At 33.7% G+C, this 23,598-nt stretch overlaps 1 protein-coding gene across 1 annotated transcript in view; it reads left to right on the plus strand.

Moving 5' to 3' along the window:
- LOC149790377 (uncharacterized) overlaps positions 1–23,598 on the plus strand; it is a 280,245-nt gene that overhangs the window by 178,302 nt on the left and 78,345 nt on the right. The window contains exons 28-36 of the mRNA XM_089972426.1: positions 543–760; positions 4,189–4,362; positions 8,098–8,293; positions 13,245–13,502; positions 15,039–15,259; positions 16,844–16,949; positions 19,763–19,879; positions 22,028–22,163; positions 23,160–23,340. Coding sequence (XP_089828552.1) covers positions 543–760; positions 4,189–4,362; positions 8,098–8,293; positions 13,245–13,502; positions 15,039–15,259; positions 16,844–16,949; positions 19,763–19,879; positions 22,028–22,163; positions 23,160–23,340 — 1,607 coding nt within the window. The remainder of the gene's footprint in view (positions 1–542; positions 761–4,188; positions 4,363–8,097; positions 8,294–13,244; positions 13,503–15,038; positions 15,260–16,843; positions 16,950–19,762; positions 19,880–22,027; positions 22,164–23,159; positions 23,341–23,598) is intronic.

The raw sequence follows: 23,598 nt of genomic DNA on the forward strand, positions 1-23,598 counted from the left end.
AATAGATTTTTAAGATTGACATCTGATTAGTGTCACAAAACTAATCTGATCAAATTTCTTGCATTTTACCGCCCAGTGGAATGTGATCAACTACATTAGAGTTTGAAGTGTTGGAAGTTCCCTAAGAGTCTCTTATTTAGAACAGTAACTGTTGAAAAGTGATTGGCAATATCTACAAACAGTTAGAAATCTACAAATACTTAGATGCAACATTCATCTGATACTTGAAATCCTTTTTAAAAATAGCATTTAAAGCTTAAATTTTTGAAAAGAGATTTCTATCAGAAAATAATTCTTGTTGAAAATGATTACAAAATTTTAATGATAACATGATAACTTGAAACATATGAAAACTAGTCTGACCAGACTGGTTTTGTTATCTCTACGAGACTTATTTTAGGTCCGATATACAATATTTTTAATAATTTGCTTTATTAATATTTTTAGAATCTTTGGTTTTAATGAAGGCAAGTTTTCATTTTTGTATTAAAAAAGAATTTATCTAGATTCACAGAGTTTTCAGTGGATGTTTATCATTTCAGATGTTTGGGATTCCTTCACAGAATATGAAGAGCTTGCAAATGTACAGGAGACTAGGAATGGTCATCTGATCCTTGAGTCGGGTCGAATGTACAGGTCAAAGGTCAAATTCTGTGCATCCCATTTCTGTGGTCAGCCAGTGGTTAGTGATGGAGTAATGGTCATCACTGACCCACCTGTGAGCAGAGCAATGGCTCTTACATACACTGAAGATGGACAGGTGAGATATGAGCATCTGTTGTAAAACAAAAATTAGAAATTTGTTTTGATGAGTTATTTTGCTGCTCAAAATTGATGGTACATTTTGTTTCATGCTTGTAAATCATATGTGAGAGGTACAGAATATATGATCTAGACTGGTTTTGGATTGGGACATTCCAGCAGGGGGTTAGAATTGTTAGGTAGGAGCCTGGTCCAGATTCTGCCAGTAAATTTTGATACTGAAGGTATAATTTCCATATTCACACTGATGTATCATGGACTAGTGTCAAACCCTGATGTATCATGGACTAGTGTCGAACCTGCCATGGCTGATGGAAGTCATAGCTATCACTTTGGAATCTGTAACCATCCATTCATTTATCTATCAAAACAAAGTCTAGGTCAAGGTTGGCAGTGTATCCATCCATCCATTTATCTGTCTATACAAAGTCTAGGTCAAGGTTGGCAATGTATCCATGCATCCATTTATCTGTCTATACAAAGTCTAAGTCAAGGTTGGCACTGTATACATCCATCTATTTATCTGTCTGCACAAAGTCTAGATTAATGTTAGTGCTGTGTCCATTGATCCATTAATCTGTTAATACAAAGTCTAGGTCAAGGTTGGCACTGTATCCATCCATCCATTTATCTGTCTATACAAAGTATAGGTCAAGGTTGGCAATGTATCCATCCATCCACTTATCTGTCAATACAAAGTCTACATCAAGGTTGTCATTGTATCCATCCATCCATCTATTTATCTGTCTGCACAAAGTCAGGGTTAATGTTGGTGCTGTGTCTATTCATCCATTTATCTGTCAATACATAGTCGAGGTCAAGGTTGGCAATGTATCCATTCATCAATTAATCTGTCTATACAAAGTCTAGGTCAAGGTTGGCAATGTATCCATCCATCCATCTATTTATCTGTCTCCACAAAGTCTAGGTTAATGATGGTGCTGTGCCCATCCATCCATTTATCTGTATATACAAAGTCTAGATCAAGGTTGACAATGTATCCATCCATCCATTTCTCTGTCTATACAAAGTCTAGGTCAAGGTTGGCAATGTATCCATCCATCCATTAATCTGTCTATACAAAATCTAGGTTAATGATGGTGCTGTGTCCATCCATCCATTAATCTGTCTATACAAAGTCTAGGTCAAGGTTGGGACTGTATCCGTTCATCCATTTATCTGTCAATACAAAGTCTAGGTCAAGGTTGGCACTGTGTCCATCCAGCCATCTATTTATCTGTCTGCACAAAGTCTAGGTTAAGGTTGGCAATGTATCCATCCATCCATTTATCTGTCTATACAAAATCTAGGTCAAGGTTGGCACTGTGTCCATTTATCCACTTATCTGTCTATACAAAGTCAAGGTCAATGTTAGCATTGATGTTTTCTAGATTAAGCCTAGATTTAAAGTCGCTTACTTTCTAGCTATATAAAATTTGGATGTAACAGAAAAGACATCTTTCTTTTCTTTTTTATCTCTAATCAAGGAAATTTGAGTGAAAAAATGAGACTGCAATAACTGGTCTGTATGTAGCTGTGGATATAAAAGTATTTTAGGAATGTTGTTGTATCCAGAGGATACAAATTTAGTTAACAGCAAACTATTTCTTGTAAATGAGGATTATTGTTTGTTAGCTAGAGTATTTTCTTAATTTTTCTCACTTTTACTACATTTACATATTTTTTCTATGACCCCCCAATGATTTCTGACTTGCGTGATAAAATCCCTACAGGTCCAACTTTTTTGTTATTTTATCTCACCTGTGCATGAGGTAAAATGAGATATGTTATCATCTTCCATTGCCCATCATGCATTATCTGTTTGTCAGAAATTGCTAATTTTAATTTCTTGAAACCCAATGAAACTGAGCCAAAATCAACCTAGAGAGCAATCTGGCACAGTCTCATAAAGGATTCTTATTTATGATCTTATTTACATGGATTCTACCTAATATTTTGTCAGAGATGTGACTGTTGATTTTTCTACTTTTTATCTACTATGTAAGCAATTCAGCGCCACTTTGTTCCTACTTTTTAACAAAATGGTACTGAACAATTTCTAAGCTACCAAAAGCTGTCAATTCAAAATTAAACTTACTAGAAAAGATGTTCAAGATGCTAAACATATGGTGATGTCATATGTTGTGTAATCAAACCAGAAATGCATATCACACATGGAAACTGTTTTATGTTCAGTCATAAAATTTATATTAGTTAATCTTACAAAAGTACTAGTAACTATTTGTAAAAGTTGGCCTGACTGACTCACTTTTCACACTCTAAGGATCAAATTTGTTGTTTAGGTTTTTACATTTAGATTGAAATGATGCTAACCTTCCCATGTACCACTCCCATGTAAAAGATATGAAATTTTGTCTTCATATAATGCAATTATGTACAGAAGATAAACAGAAAAGTTCCTTTCCGGCAGATAGAATTACCTCCCTTTAAAGCTTATTTGTTGGCAGTTTAGTTTTTAGTCCAAACTTGAGAACACAAGGATATTCTACCATTTATGCCGAGTTAGTAATGGGGTTTAACTGATAAATCAGATAATTTGGGAGTACTGTACCTATGAAGTAAACTATGAACAGTTTCCGTCAACTTTGTGACTGATTGAATACATGAATACTATGATCCATTATAGAGGAGTTCTGTCTTTAAAGAAGGCAGATGACCCAGACATATCCACAAAAAAAAAGGGAATTCAAAGAATGTATTCAAAGGAAGGAGCAAAACCAGTGAAGCTAATAATGTTTCCTTGGTTACTAATATTAAAACAACACTAGATCCAGACCGTATCATTCATGATCTGGCAGGCAGTCAGCAACCCACATAGGCAAGAAACAATTTAAGCTTCTTGGTGCACTCAGCAGATTTGTACTAACATAATGCCACATTCTAGTGAAGATCCTGGAAGGACATTTTCCATTCTGAGGAAAATTCAAGCTGACTCCAGAAGAAACCTGGATCCAGTGATCTCCAAAGAAATGCTAAAATTGCTTGTGGTATAAATAAAGACTATGAATGGTAACAAGATACTGTGAAAGGACATACTTGATGAGATGATGCACATCATATTTTAATATAAGATACTGTAAACTTGCTTAATAGTTGTAATTTTTTTCCATTTGCATACTAAAAATAAGATCAATGAAAATCCTCCCTTATTTGAGGTACTTAAGGGTCAAAACTCCTTACCAGATTTTTGAAATTTCTTTGTCTGTCCTGACCTGACTTGTTTTTCTGTCACAATTTTGCATGGAATTACAAGTTGATAAAAGAGTTTACAGTGGGGTTAAACTAGTTCCACCAATCCAGTCTGCTTATTTGCTTTTACTTTAGTCTTCAGCTTACAATATGTAAATGGTGTATTTATTTATTTAATGTGACCCATACTGAGAGTCTTCATTGTTTTTTCTACAGATAATGGTCATACTGGAGAAGTTCTATGACCCAGATATAGAAAATGCACAAGAGGCGAGAAACGCTATGGACCATTATGAGTGGGCATTAACAGACAACTCTATTGCAGCCAAGATACTATCAGTTTGGGAGAGAATTCAAGACAATACAATTCATGCCTTGAATGACACTCATGTAAGTTTATGTTACGGTTATTTTATCTGCTGTTGTAGGATGAGCTCTTGTTACAGTAACAGTTATACACATTTTTTAAATGAATCTGTCATTGTAAAGGTCATGTGTTTAACATCCAGTAGTCACTCTCCAGTCAAATCATTACAAAGCAGCATGGTTAAATAAGAAGAATGTGTCACAAGTAAAAATCTATGCTTCATATTTTATCTTATTAATTTTATTGTAAGCTTGAGACAAAAGTGTACAACAATTATGTCATTGTTGTGAGTGGTAATTATATCACATTTGGTAAGTTTGCTACACCTTGCATTGTCATTGTTTATGTGATAATTATATCACATTTGGTAAGTTTGCAACACCTTGCATTGTTATTGTGTTGAGCGATAACTATATCACATTTGGAAAGTTAGCAATATCTTGCATTGCCATTGTTGTGAGTGATAATTATGTCACATCTGGTAAGTTAGCAACACCTTGCATGGTCATTGTTGTGACTGATAATTAAATCACATTTGGTAACTTAGCAACACCTTGCAAAGTCATTGTTGTGAGTGATAATTATATCACATTTGGTAAGTTAGCAACACCTTGCATGGTCATTGTTGTGAGTGATAATTATATCACATTTGGTAAGTTAGCAACCCCTTGCATTGTCATTGTTGTAAGTGATAACTATGTCACATTTGGTAAGTTAGCAGCAACTTGCATTGTTGTTGTTGTGAGTGATAATTATACCACATTTGGTAAGTTAGCAACACCTTGCATGGTTATTGTTGTGAGTGATAATTATGTCACATTTGGTAAGTAAGCAACACCTTGCTTTGTCAGCATAAAGAGTAACATATATAAGAAATATTTATTACAAGGAAAGCAGTCAGAACCCAAATATTTAATTTGAAATATCAAATTTTAATGTAAATTATACAGTTTTACCTGGCATCAACCTTTACTTAGTTTAATGAGTGAAATAACTTTTGCTAAAATGTTTTGTTTTTATACTTTTTCAATGATAATATGTATACTATCAACAACAGTGATTATCTAATGACAGTTGCAGAGCTGGAATTAGTAGCCACTTTAATAAGTACCGGGTTATGTTGATGAGTGGCAGATGGCCAATGATGTTGTGTTTAGCCACCTGACCATACGGCCTACTGTACTTGTTTATGTCATCAATATCATGGAAATGTTTGAACATGTTTGAGATCTCTGTTAATGAAGTGCTCTTGCATCCAATTGGCTGAGTTGATACATCTCTAAAAGCCATATTTCTGATTTGATTTTGATCAGTCTTGGAATGTATACTTATATCATTTAGATCTTGTCCAAGTTTGATAACAACGCGTTCATGCAGTAGTTGTTGCCATCTTTCTTTGTTATACTATTTTATGTAGTTTGTAATAATTATATTTTAGATAATAAAATGGTATTGTAGATGAACAAATCGTTAATTTGCTACAATTTTATTTGATGGAAGATCAGACAAGATCTTATAATTTTATATAATTGTGGGGGTGGTGGCTTGTTTCATCAGAATTTGTTGAATATATGTCTTGCCTGCATAAGCATGATGTTATTATTTTTGGCAGACAGTGGTGGCATCATCATCATTGTTAAGATTCTGTGTGTCAAGGTTTAGTGCCAACATCTGATGTAGGTGAGGATAATTCAGTACTAAGATGTTTTTGTGTCAAGATTTTGTGTAAAACTCAAATACAGGTGTGGATACATCAGTGTTAAGATTATATCTGTCATGGTTTTGTGTAAAACTCAAATACAGGTGTGGATACATCAGTGTTAAGATTATATCTGTCATGGTTTTGTGTAAAACTCAAATACAGGTGAGGATACATCAGTGTTAAGATTATATCTGTCATGGTTTTGTGTAAAACTCAAATACAGGTGAGGATACTTTAATGTTAAGATTCTGCATCCAGTTTTTGTGACAAAAAGTTAGATGAAGGTGAAGATATAATCATCATAAAGATTCTCTATGTCAAACGTTTATGTTAAGATTATAGGTGTCAAGGTTTATGTGAAAGCCATGTACAGGGAAGGGGCTCTAGGTGGTAAAATGGTCTAAATAGCTTGCTATATGTTTGAGTATCAGGCTTGGTCAATGTGAGCATGTGAGAAGGCTTGCCTGTAGCTTTCTGTGGGTCAGTGCTTCTTCCCTGGGTTTTCCTAGGTTCTTCCTACACCAGTTATACAGGCCACCATGTATAACCTATCTTGTGCTGACAAATGACATTAAGCTCAAAACAACAACAACAACAAGATGTAAAGAAGAGGATACAGTGATGTTAAGATTATATGTGTCTTGGTTTAGTGATCAAGTCAGATACAAGGAGGATCCATTGATTTTAAGATTACATGTGTCTAGGCTTAGTGTTCAAGTCAGATACAAGGATATATTTATGCAAAAAGCAGGTGAGACATCAGATTTCATGGATGGCAGTAAGACAACAGGTTCTGTGCATTAGCTGATGGCAAAATGAAATTGTCACTTTCCTCATCAGTAATTACATCGTTATGGGGACATGGTATATTTTCCATACTTTGGATTGATTAGTGACATGGTCTGTTTTCCATACTTAGGAATGATTAATGACATAGTATGTTTTCCATACTTAGGAATGATTAGTGATGGGGTATGTTTTCCATACTTTGGAATGATTAGTGACATGGTATGTTTTCTATACTTAGGAATGATTAGTGACATGGTATGTTTTCCATACTTTGCAATGATTAGTGACATGGTATATGTTCCATACTTATAAATGATTAGTGATCATGGTATGTTTTCCATACTTAGAAATAATTAGTGACATGGTATGTTTTCCATACTTAGGAATGATTAATGACATGGTATGTTTTCCATTCTTTGGAATGATTAGTGACATGATATGTTTTCCATACTTATAAATGATTAGTGATCATGGTATGTTTTCCATACTTAGAAATAATTAGTGACATGGTATGTTTTCCATACTTTGGAATGATTAGTGATAGGGTATGTTTTCCATACTTATAAATTTTTAGTGACATGGTATGTTTTCCATACTTTGGAATGATTAGTGATAGGGTATGTTTTCCATACTTTGGAATGATTAGTGATCATGGTATGTTTTCCATACTTTGGAATGATTAGTGACATGGTACGTTTTCCATACTTAGGAATGATGTGACATGGTACGTTTTCCATACTTAGGAATGATTAGTGAGTGACATAGTATGTTTTCCATACTTTGGAATGATTAGTGACATGGTATGTTTTCCATACTTTGGAATGATTAGTGATAGGGTCTGTTTTCCATACTTTGGAATGATTATTGACATGGTGTGTTTTCCATACTTTGGAATGATTAGTGATAAGGTATGTTTTCCATACTTTGGAATGATTAGTGATAGGGTATGTTTTCCATACTTTGGAATGATTAGTGATAGGGTATGTTTTCCCATACTTTGGAATGATTAACATGCTATGTTTCCCATACTTTTTGAATTATTCTATTTTCCTTAATGTGGATTGCTTTTATCCTTAGTTATGAAAGTATGTCCATTTTTCCAAAGATAAATATTCAGCATTTCACAAGTAATCATCATAAATTATATATTGTGTTATTGTGTATGTATAACTCTGTATGTATAACTCAATGTTCACAAGTGAGACAAAGTATTCAACATGTGTCCTTAAATTGCTAAAATGTGTTCATATATTTGTGTCCTTTTCAGGTCTCTTTCATCATTCATCTGTCAAAACCTCTGGATTTCTCTGAATGTCGTCGACTGTCAATCCGTGGGTACAACAAGGTTGGCATGTGGAGTGCTGTCTCTATGGATATTAAAGATTGCAGTAAGATCGACTCATATTTGATCAAACCCAAAATTGTGATTGATGTGGTGCCACAGAAACCAATGACAAGTGCAGGTATGTATAGATTTTAGTGGGCATAATAGCAGTTAATTTTTATATGGTGGTTGGGGATGGAGCCTGAACCCATCTTTTGTGAAAATAATATTATGAACTAGGAATTCTATTTGGCTCCACTGGTCATAAAGCTAAGTGAGCTGATGGAATGGTCCTGAATCTGAAATCTGTCATCTGTCAGTCCATTGTCTGTCATCATGAGCCAGCTTCTTCTCAGCATTCACTATACTAGTTTCAACAAAACTTGGGCAGGAAGCTATTCTGGCTAGAAGATTTTTTAGATTTGTTCTAATGATGCCAGCTCTTCATGAAAAATGGCTACAATTTGTAAAAATAAAAAATAAGAATTATTTAAAATCACTTTTTAAAATCTTGCACTTAACAGAATTTGACCTAATTAGAATGAAAGTATCATAGCATAAAGCATTTTTACTTTAGCACAGCTGATGCCAATCTGTCATTAAATATGACAGAGTTTGACCAAATTTGAGAAAAAACATTCTGGTACTAAAGCCATTGACATTTGTAAAATTTACTCCAATCTGTCAATCAACATGATCACTGTTACTCATGTCTGTCAAATGTATCAAATGTTGCTGATCTGTCATGAAATGAGACTGCCATTACTAAAACTGGGAAAAAGTTTAAGAACTTCAGAATAATGACTTATGAGAATTTCACCAAATTTGACAGAAAGCATTACGTCATTGTGCAGATGATGCAATGCTGCCTTCAGATTTGACAGAAAGCATTATATCATTGTGTAGATGATGCAATGCTGCCTTCAAATTTGACAGAAAGCATTACATCATTGTGCAGATGATGCAATGCTGCCTTCACATTTGACAGAAAGCATTATTTCATTGTGCAGATGATGCAGTGCTGCCTTCAACTTTGACAGTCATTAATATCTAGAAATACCTTTCATTAACTTAGTGTCAAAAACCAATTATCAGAATTTGACCAAAAAACAAGGTTTGATAAAGGCCGATTTTGTCCCCCAAATTAGGAATAAATTAAAGTGTTTATAAGAGTATTTGTAATGGTTATTCCATATGCAATATATATCAACGTATGTACACATGATTTAATGAAACTGTGAATTTAATATTTAGTTATGTTCCTAAATTCTAAGGCCTTTGTTCAACCACAAACTCAAATTTTGCCAGATTTCCGCCTAATTGAAGTCCTAATAAATTAACACTGCAGAGAACAAGTTTGGTTTTTTTTAGAGAAGATACTTTTTCTAACCATCTAACACAGATGCAAATTTTACATATGTTCTGATGTGTGCTTATCACTAACAAGGAGAAAAGAGACAGCAGGATGTGTAACTTAGACCACCTGCCATATTTGTCACTATGTAACTCTGGGGCTTCTTCACAGTAACACAAAATGCCATTGTTTCTTTAAACAAATTGATGTTAAATTGCTGATTGTTGGGTGGGTTGTTAACTGCACCTTAATGACAATAATGGCTACATCATGCAGAAGAAGTGGAAGCCATGTGCCTTTCCCTATGACACACCACGACATACAGCCTGGGCTGTGGCTTGGGAAGGTATCTAACCCATGACCCTTACATTACAAATCTGATACTCTACCAACTGAACAAATACGTCTCCCACCCACCCCACCCCAAAAAATGAAAATATTGGGTCCCTAAGTAATAAAGGGGTGACACGTCTGATGTAAATGGAATTGGAAAAGATTATTTTTTGACACATTTCATAAAATCTGTTATACAGTGGTCCCCTAAGTCTTGATTGGCCCCATGATCAGTGGTTAAATGCTTTTTACGGCCAGAAAAGGCAGCAAGTTTGTGTTCAAAGGTTTGTGTTCAAAAGTACCCTCAAGAATATCCACCCCACTAACATGACCAGCATATTAGTAGTACACAATTGTAAAATGTTCCCCTCACAAGTGGCCACATTTTGTTTTCAATGTGTCCAGTACCAGTAATTAATTCATATGATAGGCAAATAATGAGATTATCTCTTCTGATACCTGTCTCCTGATGTCAGGTTTCTGCTACTGAAAGAAGTGTTGACTAAAGTACATGTAACAAAGTTCAAAAATTGCCATTACAGTACACTCTACAAAAGTGCTGCATAATTAAATCACAGTATATAGCAACATAGGAATAAATCATTTGAAAATGTTAACTTATCATCACGTGAATGGAGACATATTACTTTTTAGAAACGTAAAGTTATTCGACTTGATGACATGGGGAGAGGAACATTCAAAACAATTTTATTTTGAAAGGACTTTAATAAACAACATCATAACAGATAAGGAGAATATTCAGTAGCCAGCAGTGGGAAATGGAGAAAAATGGAAACAGAGTATGTACTAGGATTTAAATGATGTTTTTGAATGGTTTTGCAATGTGCATGACAACAATACCCACTCACATTTTATGCTTACATGTACAAGCTTATTATTATTAGATGTTCAGTTGAAATAAGTCTATTTGTAAGACAAGAAGAACCTTGTAATAATTAAAATTACTTTTATATGAAGACATTAAATGTTTGAAGTATGTAACTTTCTTAAAATGCACATTACAGCTACTTCTCACAAAAAATTCAATCCTCTGAAAAGGCTACCCTTAGAAATAAAATTTTCTGGTGCAGAAGGGCTGGCCATATAAGAGGGGGACTACTTTATATATGAAATCTAGGCCAGCAATAAAAGCATTCGGACAACTCACTATAGACAGTCTCGAATAAAGAATAAGGGAAATTACTCCTTTATAATCAGTTGGAAAGACAGCCTTGAATAAAGAATAAGGGAAATTGATCCTTTATATTCCATTGGAAAGACGGTCTTGAATAAAGAATAAGGGAAATTACTCCTTTATAAGACATTCGAAAGATATACTGAAATAGAGAAACAGGGAAGTTACTCCTTTACAATCCATTTGAGATCTTTTCAATATAACCTTTAAAGCAGCAGCAATTTGAAATATATTGGTTATTCTTTTCTCTTGTTTTATTTTCAAAAATTCTAGTTGCATCTTTTGCATGGAAAAACTATTTTAAATGAATACATGTTTTGAACAAATACATGAAAATAAAAATTCTTTTGTTGATACAGGTATAAAACATGTCATAATTCTCAAGTACAAGGATGTAGCTTTGGAAGTAATTCAAAGCAAGCATATAACTACAATGTAATTTTGCTTCAGTGTTGCATTTGAATCTTAAATTTAGAGAAGAAAACAGAAAATCCCCACCTTCATAGTTAGTATTTGTCTGAGAAATTTTGTCTAACCTGCATTTTCTGATAGCTCAACTCAGGTTTCACTTTTCAGCAGTGAGAGCAGTAGGTGTCAATAGTGTTAAAATGTCGGTATATACATTTTTTTAAGTTGTATATAATTACAATATTTTTAACCAAGCCATTGTAACAAGTATTTTGACAGGTGGGAATCATGTAACACAAAAGAACTAAATACTCAGAGTTTGATACACTAGAAAAGAACTACCTGATATGTACTAATGCACCATTCTTGTTTTCTGTTACAGTATTTAAAAACAGTAGTTAACATTAATTCTGTTATTTATTTCTTGAGATTTATTGTTAATTTTTAACTTTTTTTAATGATAGGATTTGGAGCTAATTTTGTTTTACAGGATTCATGAAGCCAGGACCATAAAATATGAAGTTCAATTTTTTCAATAATAATTTGCATTTGGTCTAATACTAACTTGAAATATTTTAAAAACTATTTAATGATCAAGATGAAGTGAATCAGCTATTAGAGTACCACACATACCAACCACTGCACTTTTGGTGAAATCATTATGCTTTTTTCACCTAATTATGTCTTAGGCTTGCCTGGATATGTATTATAATTCTCCACATCATAAAAAAAATTTTTAAAAATATAAAGCAATAAAAGTTGCTTTTGTGATTTTCGTTATGATCTCTTGAGTTCCACTCATCATATAAATTTGAGAATATTCTAAAAAGAAAAACTGCTGCATAAGTTAGCATAAGAGTTAATTTGTCCATACAATAACTTTCCTCATTTTCTATTAAACTATAATGGCTGTATATGATCTATTTCCAAGACAACAGATGGGTTAATTTGAAACTGATTTAATACATTGATAATAAAGCTAGTGAGAGGACCAGTCTGTACTGTTCAAGAAAATGGCACCAGATGTTGAGCAAAACATGCTTGTATGTTTTGGCTTGTGGATGAAAATTCACATATCAAATGGGTCATTTTAAATTTCAGAAAAAGGACAAATCAACACTGCTTTACAAATTTGAAACAAAGAATAAGAGATTGATGATGTTTCCTTGCTCATTGCAGAATATGTGACCTTCACTATCATTTGTCTAAAGTTAAACATGTAGACTAGTTAAAGTGGATGTTGTCAGCATGTTTTATTTTTGTATTCTGGTTCTAATTCATATGGAGTTTGCCCATTTTTGCAAACTATTTTGACCCGATGCAGATCCAGGTTGGTAGCAAAAATATATGTACATTTTTCATGCCGTTTACTGTAATTATGGCATGTAATACATGTATATAGATTACATGTTTTAAGCTCTTATTATGCTTTGTTGCCACCTATATTAGTAATAATTATGTTTATACCTTCTCGGGGTTGGCATGTATGCAGCAACTGCTTGGATGCTTCAAAAACAAATCATGTGGACCAGTGATTTCAGCAGTCTGTGTATACATGGTGTAGTGTATCTACTCCTACACTGTTCTTCTGGTTTTATAACATTGAGATATCATTGTAGATTATGGGTAAGTACAAAGATAGTTCCAGAATTTCAATCCACCCTGGAGTTTTGAGCTGGGTTTTAGGGTTGGAGGGTTAAGGAGGGGAATGCATAACTAAGAAACGTATAGGAATTACAAGCTATTTGTGCTGATGATTTTCTCATTTCAATTTATTATCTTCTTGATTTAATATTTAAGGCGGGGTTGTATTGGATGGTTTTGGACAGGCTGACACCAATCTTATTCCACAAAATGGGATCTGGACTATACAAGACCAGGACTACACACCTTACAAGAACATCCTGTCAGCAGTTTGGCCAACCCTTCGACACAGAATTTATGACTGGGCCATAATAGAGTGGAATGTTGATGAGCAAGTCACCCATTTTGCCCGCACAGAGATCATATTAGAGAACCCTTGTGGTCATCCAAATGCCATAGCCTGTGGAAGAACAGGTACTGAGACTGGTGACTTTTTACTTTTATTTCTCAACATGTATTTCTATAAATAAGACTTGCAATGCTAAACCAGTCTAAGTTATCAAATGAAGCTAACTATGAGCGTGTGGTGTAATTTGCTTAAAATCATTTTGTTTGTTTTAGTGATTCCTTCATATGATTCCTATGTGAATTATATACTGCTTTGCATTATATATATTTTTAAATACTGGAAATTTTGCACTTGTGAGGAAATATCTCAAATAATCAAGACATTTATGTGGTTACTAATGAAAACAAAAATTTAATATAATAAACTTCTAGTGTGGCAATTTTTTTCCAAAACATAATAGAATTGGCTAGCCTCCCCCCAACGTTTTTATCATAATTCTTTGGATAATGTTACGAGTCTCTGCTCTTAAAATAAGTAACACTAAAGAGTTAAGACAACAAGCTTTGTAAAATTTAACAAATAATTTTTTCCCCTGGAATACAAAGTGAAAATAGAGAAAAAAGAACGTACAGTATTGTGAATTAAATCCAAAAATAATCCAAAAATTATAAACACAAGTCCTATCCATGAAAAGTTTTAAGTGAATCTCAGTTCAAATCCTGATGAAATTCAAGATGGAAGGCGATGACGTCTGTAAAAGCTTACAAAGTGCAGATGTGTCAACAGTCTCTTGCTGAATCACAGTATTATTCAAGTTTTTAATTCAGTATAAATTCCAGTGAATGTCTTTGTCCAAGAATTTTGTCAGAGCATTTTTGTATTTCCAGGGAAAATAATCACTTGAATTAAATATTTTGAAGAAAATAAAATCCAGTCCAAACTGGACACAACATAATACAACTTAACATGTCAAATGTTTTAAGCCCAACTGACCTTTACCAAAACATCAGTTATAAGACTAATTAGTATGCAAAACAGATTCCCAGATGAGAGTCAAAAGTTCATTCTTCTAGAGAAAATAGAAGTTTGTTACCAATTGGCACATGATAAATATCATATAGTCCAGGTATAATCTTGACTCAACTTAGCGATTCTTACTCTGAGACAGATAAAAAAAAAATTTCAAAAGTTGTTTACCAAAATTGTCACTGATTTTGGAACAAGGTCAGCAACTAGATACAATGTTTCATTATGAAAATAAAAAATAAAAATGAATACACATATTAAAAACTAACAAACAAATTAAATTAAATTAAATTTTCATAACAATAAATAATGATGTAAGATTTATTACAAGTACCTCTTTTACCTCTTGCCATATTTTGGGTTATTTTGATAAACACAGACATGGACAAATGTGTTTTAGAGTTAACTGTAAAAAAATATGTAAAAAAATTGCACATTTTTGTTTTTATTATGAAAATAATTCACAGCAGGTCATACAAACCACAGAAATTTTTTCCTCTTTTTGACTTCATCCAATGTACTGATCTTAAAACTTTCTGCAACATATTTGTTTGAGATACAAGACAGAAATATGTCGCCTTTTAGGTACAAATCCTGCTTGTCATTATTTAATATCAGTTGTCTCTCAACCTCAGATAAAGAATATGTCAGTGTCTACTTGAATGACAACAACTACCTAGTGGATGGGAGACGTTATGTAATCTGTATCCATGCCAATATAACAGCAATAAAAAAAGAACGATGGACAGAGTATCTGGATGCTGTCAGTGCATGTAGCGATGGTGTCACTGTTGATCTCACTCCTCCAACACCAGGCAAAGTATGGATTGGAACTGAGGACACACAAATGTACCAGGTACAAAGAGTTTTCTGCATGAACTTTGGTGATGTTGATTTTTCTCTTACCTATATAAGGTGATTATACTTAAAAATAATTCATTTTTGTCTCACCTGTATAACATGAGTAATCTCAAAGATAATTAATTTTTGTCTCACCTGTATAAGCAGGGTGAGACATAATGATCTCTTTTCTGGAGGTGATGGCATTGGTGATATCAGTGGCAACAGCAAATGTAAAGTTGTATGTTAAACTTTATGAATAAAGAGAGATGATCAGTTTTATGAATACCTTTTATTATATATAATTTATTATTTTTATTTTTATTTTTAATATATTATAGTTTGATATAATATTGAATCAGAACTCATATAATAAAAATTATGATCGGCATAATGCTTACATTAATATAAATAAATATGTATTCTATAAATAATTAATCTTAATTTATTTAAAATTTATTTCATAATGCCTCTGATGTTTAAAGGTATTGGTAAACTTATATTTATGATATTAGTTTATAACTTCCACTATTTCAGTCATTCTATAAATTAGAATAATATAAAAATATTCTTAAATAATTGTAAAATGGGACATAATACAAATGCCAAATCTGAACATAGTTTAAAGACCATAACATGTTATATTTTTTAAAAATTAATGAGTGTCGTATTTACAATAGTTGATAGCTGAAAACATTAATTTATCTCCCTAAAATACAAAGTGAAAGAATTAAGTATAACCTACAGTATGATGAATGTAATTCTAATATCTTAAATGTTTTATCAATTCCAATAGTATCTAGTAATCCAAATGAGTTCCAAATGAATTTCAAATGGTCAGTAATGTACTGATGTTTCAACAGTACATAAGAAATCACTGTATTTATATGAATTCACAATAATTTCAATACAGCTAGAAATCAAAATGTCTTTAAATGAATTCACAGTAATTCCTTAAAGCTTTTATTTATCCAAACAGTCCTTTTATAAATGTTAGAGCACTATAATTCCAATGAATCATTAAATTAAATTAAATAAATTCCTCTCAATGAATAACTCTTCCAAGACTGATAGTACTACTAATGGGTGTGTACATCTTTGTGGAGATGCCAGTGAGATATGGGGGATTACATCATTTTGGATATGCATTGAAATATGAGGGAGTACATCATTGTGGAGATGCAAGTGAGATATGGGTGAGTACATCTTTGTGGGAGATGTGGGTGATATATGGGTGAGTACATCTTTGTGGAGATGCCTTTGATATATGGGGTATTACATCATTTTAGAGATGCATTGAAATATGAGGGAGTGCATCATTGTGGAGATGCATGTGAGAGATGGGTGAGTATATCATTGTGGAAATGCAGATGAGATACTGGGAAGTACTTCCTTGTGGAGATGTAGGTGAGATATGGGTGAGTACATCATTGTAGAGATGCAGGTGAGAGATGGGTGAGTACATCATTACAAAGACGCAGGTGAGACACTGGTTTCCAAGGCACACTCATTAACAAATTCTTCACATTTAGAGTTGACGAGTTTATTGCAGTTTCTGTAACTGATTAACTGATATTTACACCTTTTGAAATTTTTCTAGGCCTCCTTGTCTGATTTGATGGTTCACTGGGAGTCTTTTGTTGACCTTGAAGTCTATGGCATCAACATTCATCCAACAACTGTACAGAAGTATGAAGTGGCAATAGGTACAGAATGACATACATTACTCAAAATAGGATGATACAATATAATTTTCATTATTTGTACACTAAATGTCCAGAATGTTGATTTGTGCAGACTCCCTTCATGGCCCAGAAAAATTTAAATAAAAATATTCAGGTGAGTCTAAATAAAGCTGCCATCATATAAGTTTGCTCCTTATCAGAATCTGACAGTCTGTTAAGCATTTGAACTACCTGACACATTTGAACTACCTGAGACAGGCAGAGAAAGGTGAAGCCTGGTAGATCTGATGGACCTCTGTCAGTGTTGATCTTCTGATTGGACGGGGGTGTGTGGGGCTAATTAGCATATAGTTTTATTGTGCATCACTATTTTAATCAATTGGTGTTAGGTGATTCACATCATGTTTGACACAGACAGCTACAGAGGTCATGGAATGACCGCTCTTGGTGGCCTAGTGAAGAGCATCCGCCTTGGATGTGGGAGGTCGCAGGTTTGAATCCTGGCTAAGTCATACCAAAGACTTATAAAAATGGTGCTAACAGCTGCCTCGCTAGGTGCTCACCATTAAGAGGTTAGTGTTAGGACTGGTTGGACTGGTGTCAAAATAATGTGACTGGGTGAGACATCATGCTACATGTCTTTGGCATGATGCCTCAGTGCTTGACACTATAAACTGCCACACTACAGACACCATAGCAATATGACTGAAAAAAATTGTTAAAGCTACACTAAAAATCAATCTCACACACACACACACACAGGTCATAGAAAATTGTGTTGAATAAAGCATTGGCAGACTTGGTACCAGTATGCCATCTTGTTGCATCCCATTCCCATATTTCATATCAGATGGACACAGTGTAGAATCATTTTGCATCAAGAGTTATTATTATATTTCTACAATGCAAAATTTGCATTAACTCAGTCTCTGTTATGACGTTTTACCTGCCTGACAGATAACAGCTTTTGTGTAGCATGTGCTAGCTGCCCATTCTGTCACAAGAAAATGGTGTATAAAGTCATCACAAGTAATAAAAAGTTATTTCACTACACCTTCCCTTCCTCAGAAAAAGGTATTTTGTTTCAGAATTGCAATAACAGATGCCTAATAAATTATATCAGAATGTTCAGGAGTGCTGGTAAACTGTCCATAATGAATTTCCACTTTTAAAAATTTCATAGACTTTTATATAATAATAATAATAATAATAATAATAATAGTTACTATAAGTAGTAGTAGTACAGTTCTACCCATTTACATGCCAAGCCACCTCTGTAAAAAAAAGTAAAGTCCTGGGCCCACAGTTTATTGTTACTACCAAATTTTTGCTGTTTGTGTTGATATCAATATAATAAAATCTATATGTGAACAGAAGCTGCCAGTTCTGACCCATTCATGGTTCTGCTGTACAGTTATTTGATTTTGTGCTGGGTGTTAATTTTGCCATTGCATTAACAAATGGATATTTCTTTGTCATTCAAGATTAGCAATTCGTGTTGACTTAAATACATAATGCATCCTTCATCCAAGCAATCTGACTATAATCCTCAATTCTGGCCATATGAAGTCATTTTATTTATCTTGTCCTGCAAACATGGCCATTTGAGCTCATTTGTTTATCATGTCCTGCAAACATGGCCATTTGAGCTCATTTGTTTATCATGTCCTGCAAACATGGCCATTTGAGCTCATTTGTTTATCATGTCCTGCAAACATGGCCATTTGAGCTCATTTGTTTATCATGTCCTGCAAACATGGCCATTTGAGCTCATTTGTTTATCATGTCTTGCAAACATGGCCATTTGAGCTCATTTTTTATCATGTCAACATGGCCATTTGACCTCATTTGTTTATCATGTCTTGAAAACATGGCCATTTGAGCTCATTTGTTTGTCATGTCAACATGGCCATTTGAGGATCTCTTTGATCTCTTATATACTGACATTCTAATAACTCTTGTTGGACATTTTTCTTGAATATTAGCATGGTAGCCATATGTTCATGAATGGTAACATAAAAACATTCAGAGGAGATATAACAGTTTGTGGCAAAAAGAAGTCTTTGATATACCTAATTATTGAAAGTACTAGAAATTGTGTTATTTTTCAGTAATGGATTTATGATTTGTTTAGTGTTTGTTTTACCCTTTCATGATTAAGTGGTTTCCTCTAAAACTATTTTAAAATCATTTTTTTTCTTTCATTATTCATATTAATCATTTATTCTTTCATAAGACTGTATAATAGAATTTCATTGAAAATAATATTTTACTCCACTCTATTCTTTTCTTAAAAAAATAATTAATCAACAAGGTAACTTACTACCTAAAAATTATGTAGTATTTAATTAGTGCTCATTTTCTGATAAAATCATATGATAAAGTTTTGTTTTGATCAGGTTCCCAAAAATGACTTGATGTGATAGTAAAAGTTACTTGTGGCTGATTGTCAATTTCTTCTTAATTTTGGCCTAGGCTTCACATATTTAGTTCTAAAGGGATGATGTGCTGACACCACTACCCAGCATAGTTAAAAATCACAAGGTGTGAGGAACTGATGTAGTGTCTATAGCACAGACCCTGGGGTGAATATTCAATTATGGGGTGTTTGATAAGTCCAGGAGATGAACTTTGAAAAACCTCTTTGGTGATGTGCTCTGTGGCTACAGAGTGATTAAACAATTGGTATAAAGTAATGACCAAATAAACTTGATTCACAAAGAAAGAATGCGCAAACTAGACGTAATCACCTTTGAATTAAGCTTAATTTGGTCAACTTTTTGAAATAAAATGTTTCTTATAATTAAGAGGTGAATTTTAAATCGTAATTTCAGGTTCCTCATATGGTGGAGTTGATGTCATAGATTTCAGGAATGTTGGAATAACTAATCATGCTACATTTCATGATCTCCAGTTGATCAGCGGGCACACTTACTATGCCACAGTAAAAGGTATGGATTTGTATGCAAATGTTTCAAATCTTCCTTTATTTTCTTACATCTGCCTTAAGGTGGAACATATTATGTAATGATGTTGTCCTTCCATTTGTCTGTTACAATTTTCTTCTCTGGTCACACTTACCGGTACTATGCCACTGTCAATGGTATGGACTAGTATAACCCAGTTATTTTTAATCTTCCTTTATGTTCTTTAATTCTGACGTAATAACAAATTATGTTGAAGAGTAGGCTTTTCAGGTAATACATAATTCTTTGGAATAATGGTTTAGCCAATTTGTTCATCTTGCATGCTTTTTGGTATTTTAGCACAGCAACACAAGTAGGTTATTTTGAGTTGAGGCAATCGCAGTAAAGTGCCTTGCCCAAGGACACACCATGGTAGCTGACCCAAGGTCGTATGATGGTAGGATCGAAACCTGCACCCTTTATGTTGTGAGTGTGCCATGCTAACTACTAAGCCAGGGTGGGTTCCTGCTTTTGTATGGGTGAAACTTACTTATATTAATCTGATACCACTGCCTTTGTTGACACAATATGTAACCACTGCCTTTGTTGTCACAATTTGTAACCACTGCCTTTGTTGTCACAATGGTCAAGGTTATTTAACAATGAAAATATCTGTATCAGGTTTGGGAATAGACAAGATATAAATTCTATTAAATTTCTGTTTTAAACAGAATTTTTTTATACAATAAAATAGATAAAAATAAATCTTTAGTATTTAGGCATATAAACATATTCCTTGTAGCATTATTAGATCCAGTGATGGGGGTTACTAAGAAGTACCAATCTTGTTATTCATTATTGAAGATTTCTAGTGCCATTTTTTGATTGATTGGCAGCCTTTGTTAGACAAAAGTGGAGTCATAGCAGTCATAATTTCTGTTTGTCACTTGTTCTGGCTGTCTTATTTTCTTATCAATCAGAAACCTCTCTTTTATTTTTTAGTTTTTAAAATAGCAAAAAATGTCCTGCTTGCACTAATGAATTATTATGCATGTGATCAGTTCAAAGTGAAAAGGGGGGCCCCCGAGTGGCAGAGTGGTCTAAAGCGCTGTCCGTTATGGATCACTGCCATCTCACCTCTACCTGAGTGGGTTCAAGTCTTGGATTCAGCCAATGTGGGTATGTGAGAAAGCTTCCAGTAGCTTCTCGTGGGTCGGTGGTTCTTTCCGGGGTTTTCCCGGGTTCTTCGTCCACCATTAATACTGGCTACCATGTATAGCCAATCGTGTGCAGAAAATGGCGTTAAACCCTACAACAACAACAACAGAGTAAAAAGGCTGGCATCTTGCAGTCATAATACAACAGATTTGTATCAGCATCATCCAAATATTCCCCAATTCAGTTTTATTCACCAGCATTTTAAGTCCGTTCTGAAATGATAAAGGTACTAAAAAGAAATCCAAAAAAAATTAAAGATGTGTTTTATCGCCTCAGGGAAGTAATAAATGAATCAGAAGTAGATTGCAAAATGAATAAAAAAGATACATTGTATCCATTTTTCTAACCAGCCCTGATATCATTAAATATAACCAAATATAAATGCAGTATAATTGTATTGTAATCAGAGTAATGAATCTGCATATGGTCCCTTGGATATAAATTTAAAGAGAACAATGCATGTAGTACATTGGATATAAATTTACATCTTAAATAATAATGAAATCAAAATAGAGTGCAGATTTCATCATTTATTTCCTGCTTTACCCATAATGCAATTTCACAAACTGTATTTATACAATGTGTTTGATGTCATCAAGCACCACACATGTAAGTGTTCATAGCACATGTCCTATGCAACTATCAGGGAACAAAAATGGAATACCAAATGAATGCAGACAAAATGCAGAATGAATGCAGACAAAATTCAGAGTTAACACAAATTAATGATGCATGCATTTAAAAAAATGGTGAGTTTAAATGCGGAATGAATTTGAAAATCATTCCATTCCAGACAAGATGTGAAAGCAAAGTTAAAAGTCACCATTGTATATGTATTAGACTATTTTTAAGTGGCTGCAATTCAGCTTTCCATGATTGCATTATTTACCTCAAAGATAATCATGACATGTCATGATACTCTAGTTGGCTTTTAACTTTCATTTAAATCTCCTATGACTTTATCTTGTCTTTCAGCAACTGATTTTGTCAACAGAACAATGACAGTGACATCTAAAGGTGTAAAAATTGATGTCACAGTTCCAGGAAAAACAAATCTGCCTATTACTGTGGGTGGCAAGTTTATCACTTCTACTTCAGAAGTCGGAGCCTGGTAGGTATTTTAATGATCATGGTATGACATTAAGATGATTTCATCATGTCTACTTTAGAAGTCATGGCCTGGTAAGTATTTTAATAGTCATGGCATGACATTAAGATGATTTCATCATGTCTACTTCAGAAGTCGGAGCCTGGTATGTATTTTAATGATTAGGGCGTGACATTAAGACAAGTTCATCATGTCCTCTTCAAAAGTCATGGTCTGGCAAGTATTTTAATGATCAGGGTATGACATTAAGACAAGTTCATCAAGCCTACTTCAGAAGTCGGAGCCTGGTAGGTATTTTAATGGTCATGGTATGACATTAAGATGATTTCATCATGTCTACTTCAGAAGTCATGGCCTGGTAGATATTTTAATGGTCATGGCATGACATTAAGATGATTTCATCATGTCTACTTCAGAAGTCATGGCCTGGTAGGTATTTTAATGATCATGGCATGACATTAAGATGAGTTCATCATGTCTACTTCAGAAGTCATGGCCTGGTATGTATTTCAATGATCATGGCATGACATTAAGATGAGTTTATCACCTCTATTTCAAAAGTTGGGGACTGATATGTACTTTTTAATAGCTGTAATACATTGTTTTTTTTTCTGGTACTAGTCACCATTCCAAGAAGGAAATTCCTGTCTTGATTAGTAAAAAGAGAATGATAAGCAGAGACAATGGACGTGAATAGGGCATTAGATGGGATCTGTGTTGCTTTTGTTCTAGAATTACTGATTGCAACAGGGAATTTTCACCTCTGAATGGGGATTAGTTCCAGAAACTGAGACTGTAAAATATCGGGTAAGGTAAAATTAGTTTTGCCCTCAAAACTAGTTTATTGATCATGGCTCCATTTAAGATTCCATCATGACTTTCTTGTAAATCTGCATGTAAATCAGAACTTAACTATTCATTAACAAAATCTATATTTCTGTTCATATTTTATTTTCATTTTATTAATATGCGGAATGACAATAATTTTTTTTTCTCTAGCTGGAATGGGGTATTCTATGAAGTGGAGAGTGAAATAGATTATTACCTGTGGGCTGTTGGATCAGAGCCAGGTCTGGATGATGCCATGACTTACACTTTAACCAGAGACACCTGTGCCGACTCCGACACCAATAATCCAGTGTCTTTGAGAGAAGGATATCCATATTTTATATCTGTCCGGGTTGGTTTTCTTTGGACAAAACTTTGGGAATTATATTATTTTGGGAATTTTATTATTTTTATTTGTATATTTTAGGATTGGCTTTGACTGAGCACTGAGTTTATTTAAACTTAAGGTAAAGTTGTGTATGTTACTATTATGTATGATATTGGGATCTTGAGTGTTTCAGTTGAAGGAGGTGACCTTGTTAACAATTTACAATGAAACGTCTCTAATACTCACTGGTCAAACCTCCATATTACACACACTGGTCAAATA

The sequence above is a fragment of the Sinohyriopsis cumingii genome, chromosome 10, assembly GCF_028554795.1.
Source record: "Sinohyriopsis cumingii isolate HCF-2022 chromosome 10, ASM2855479v2, whole genome shotgun sequence".
In the NCBI taxonomy this organism is placed as follows: Eukaryota; Metazoa; Mollusca; class Bivalvia; order Unionida; family Unionidae; genus Sinohyriopsis; species Sinohyriopsis cumingii.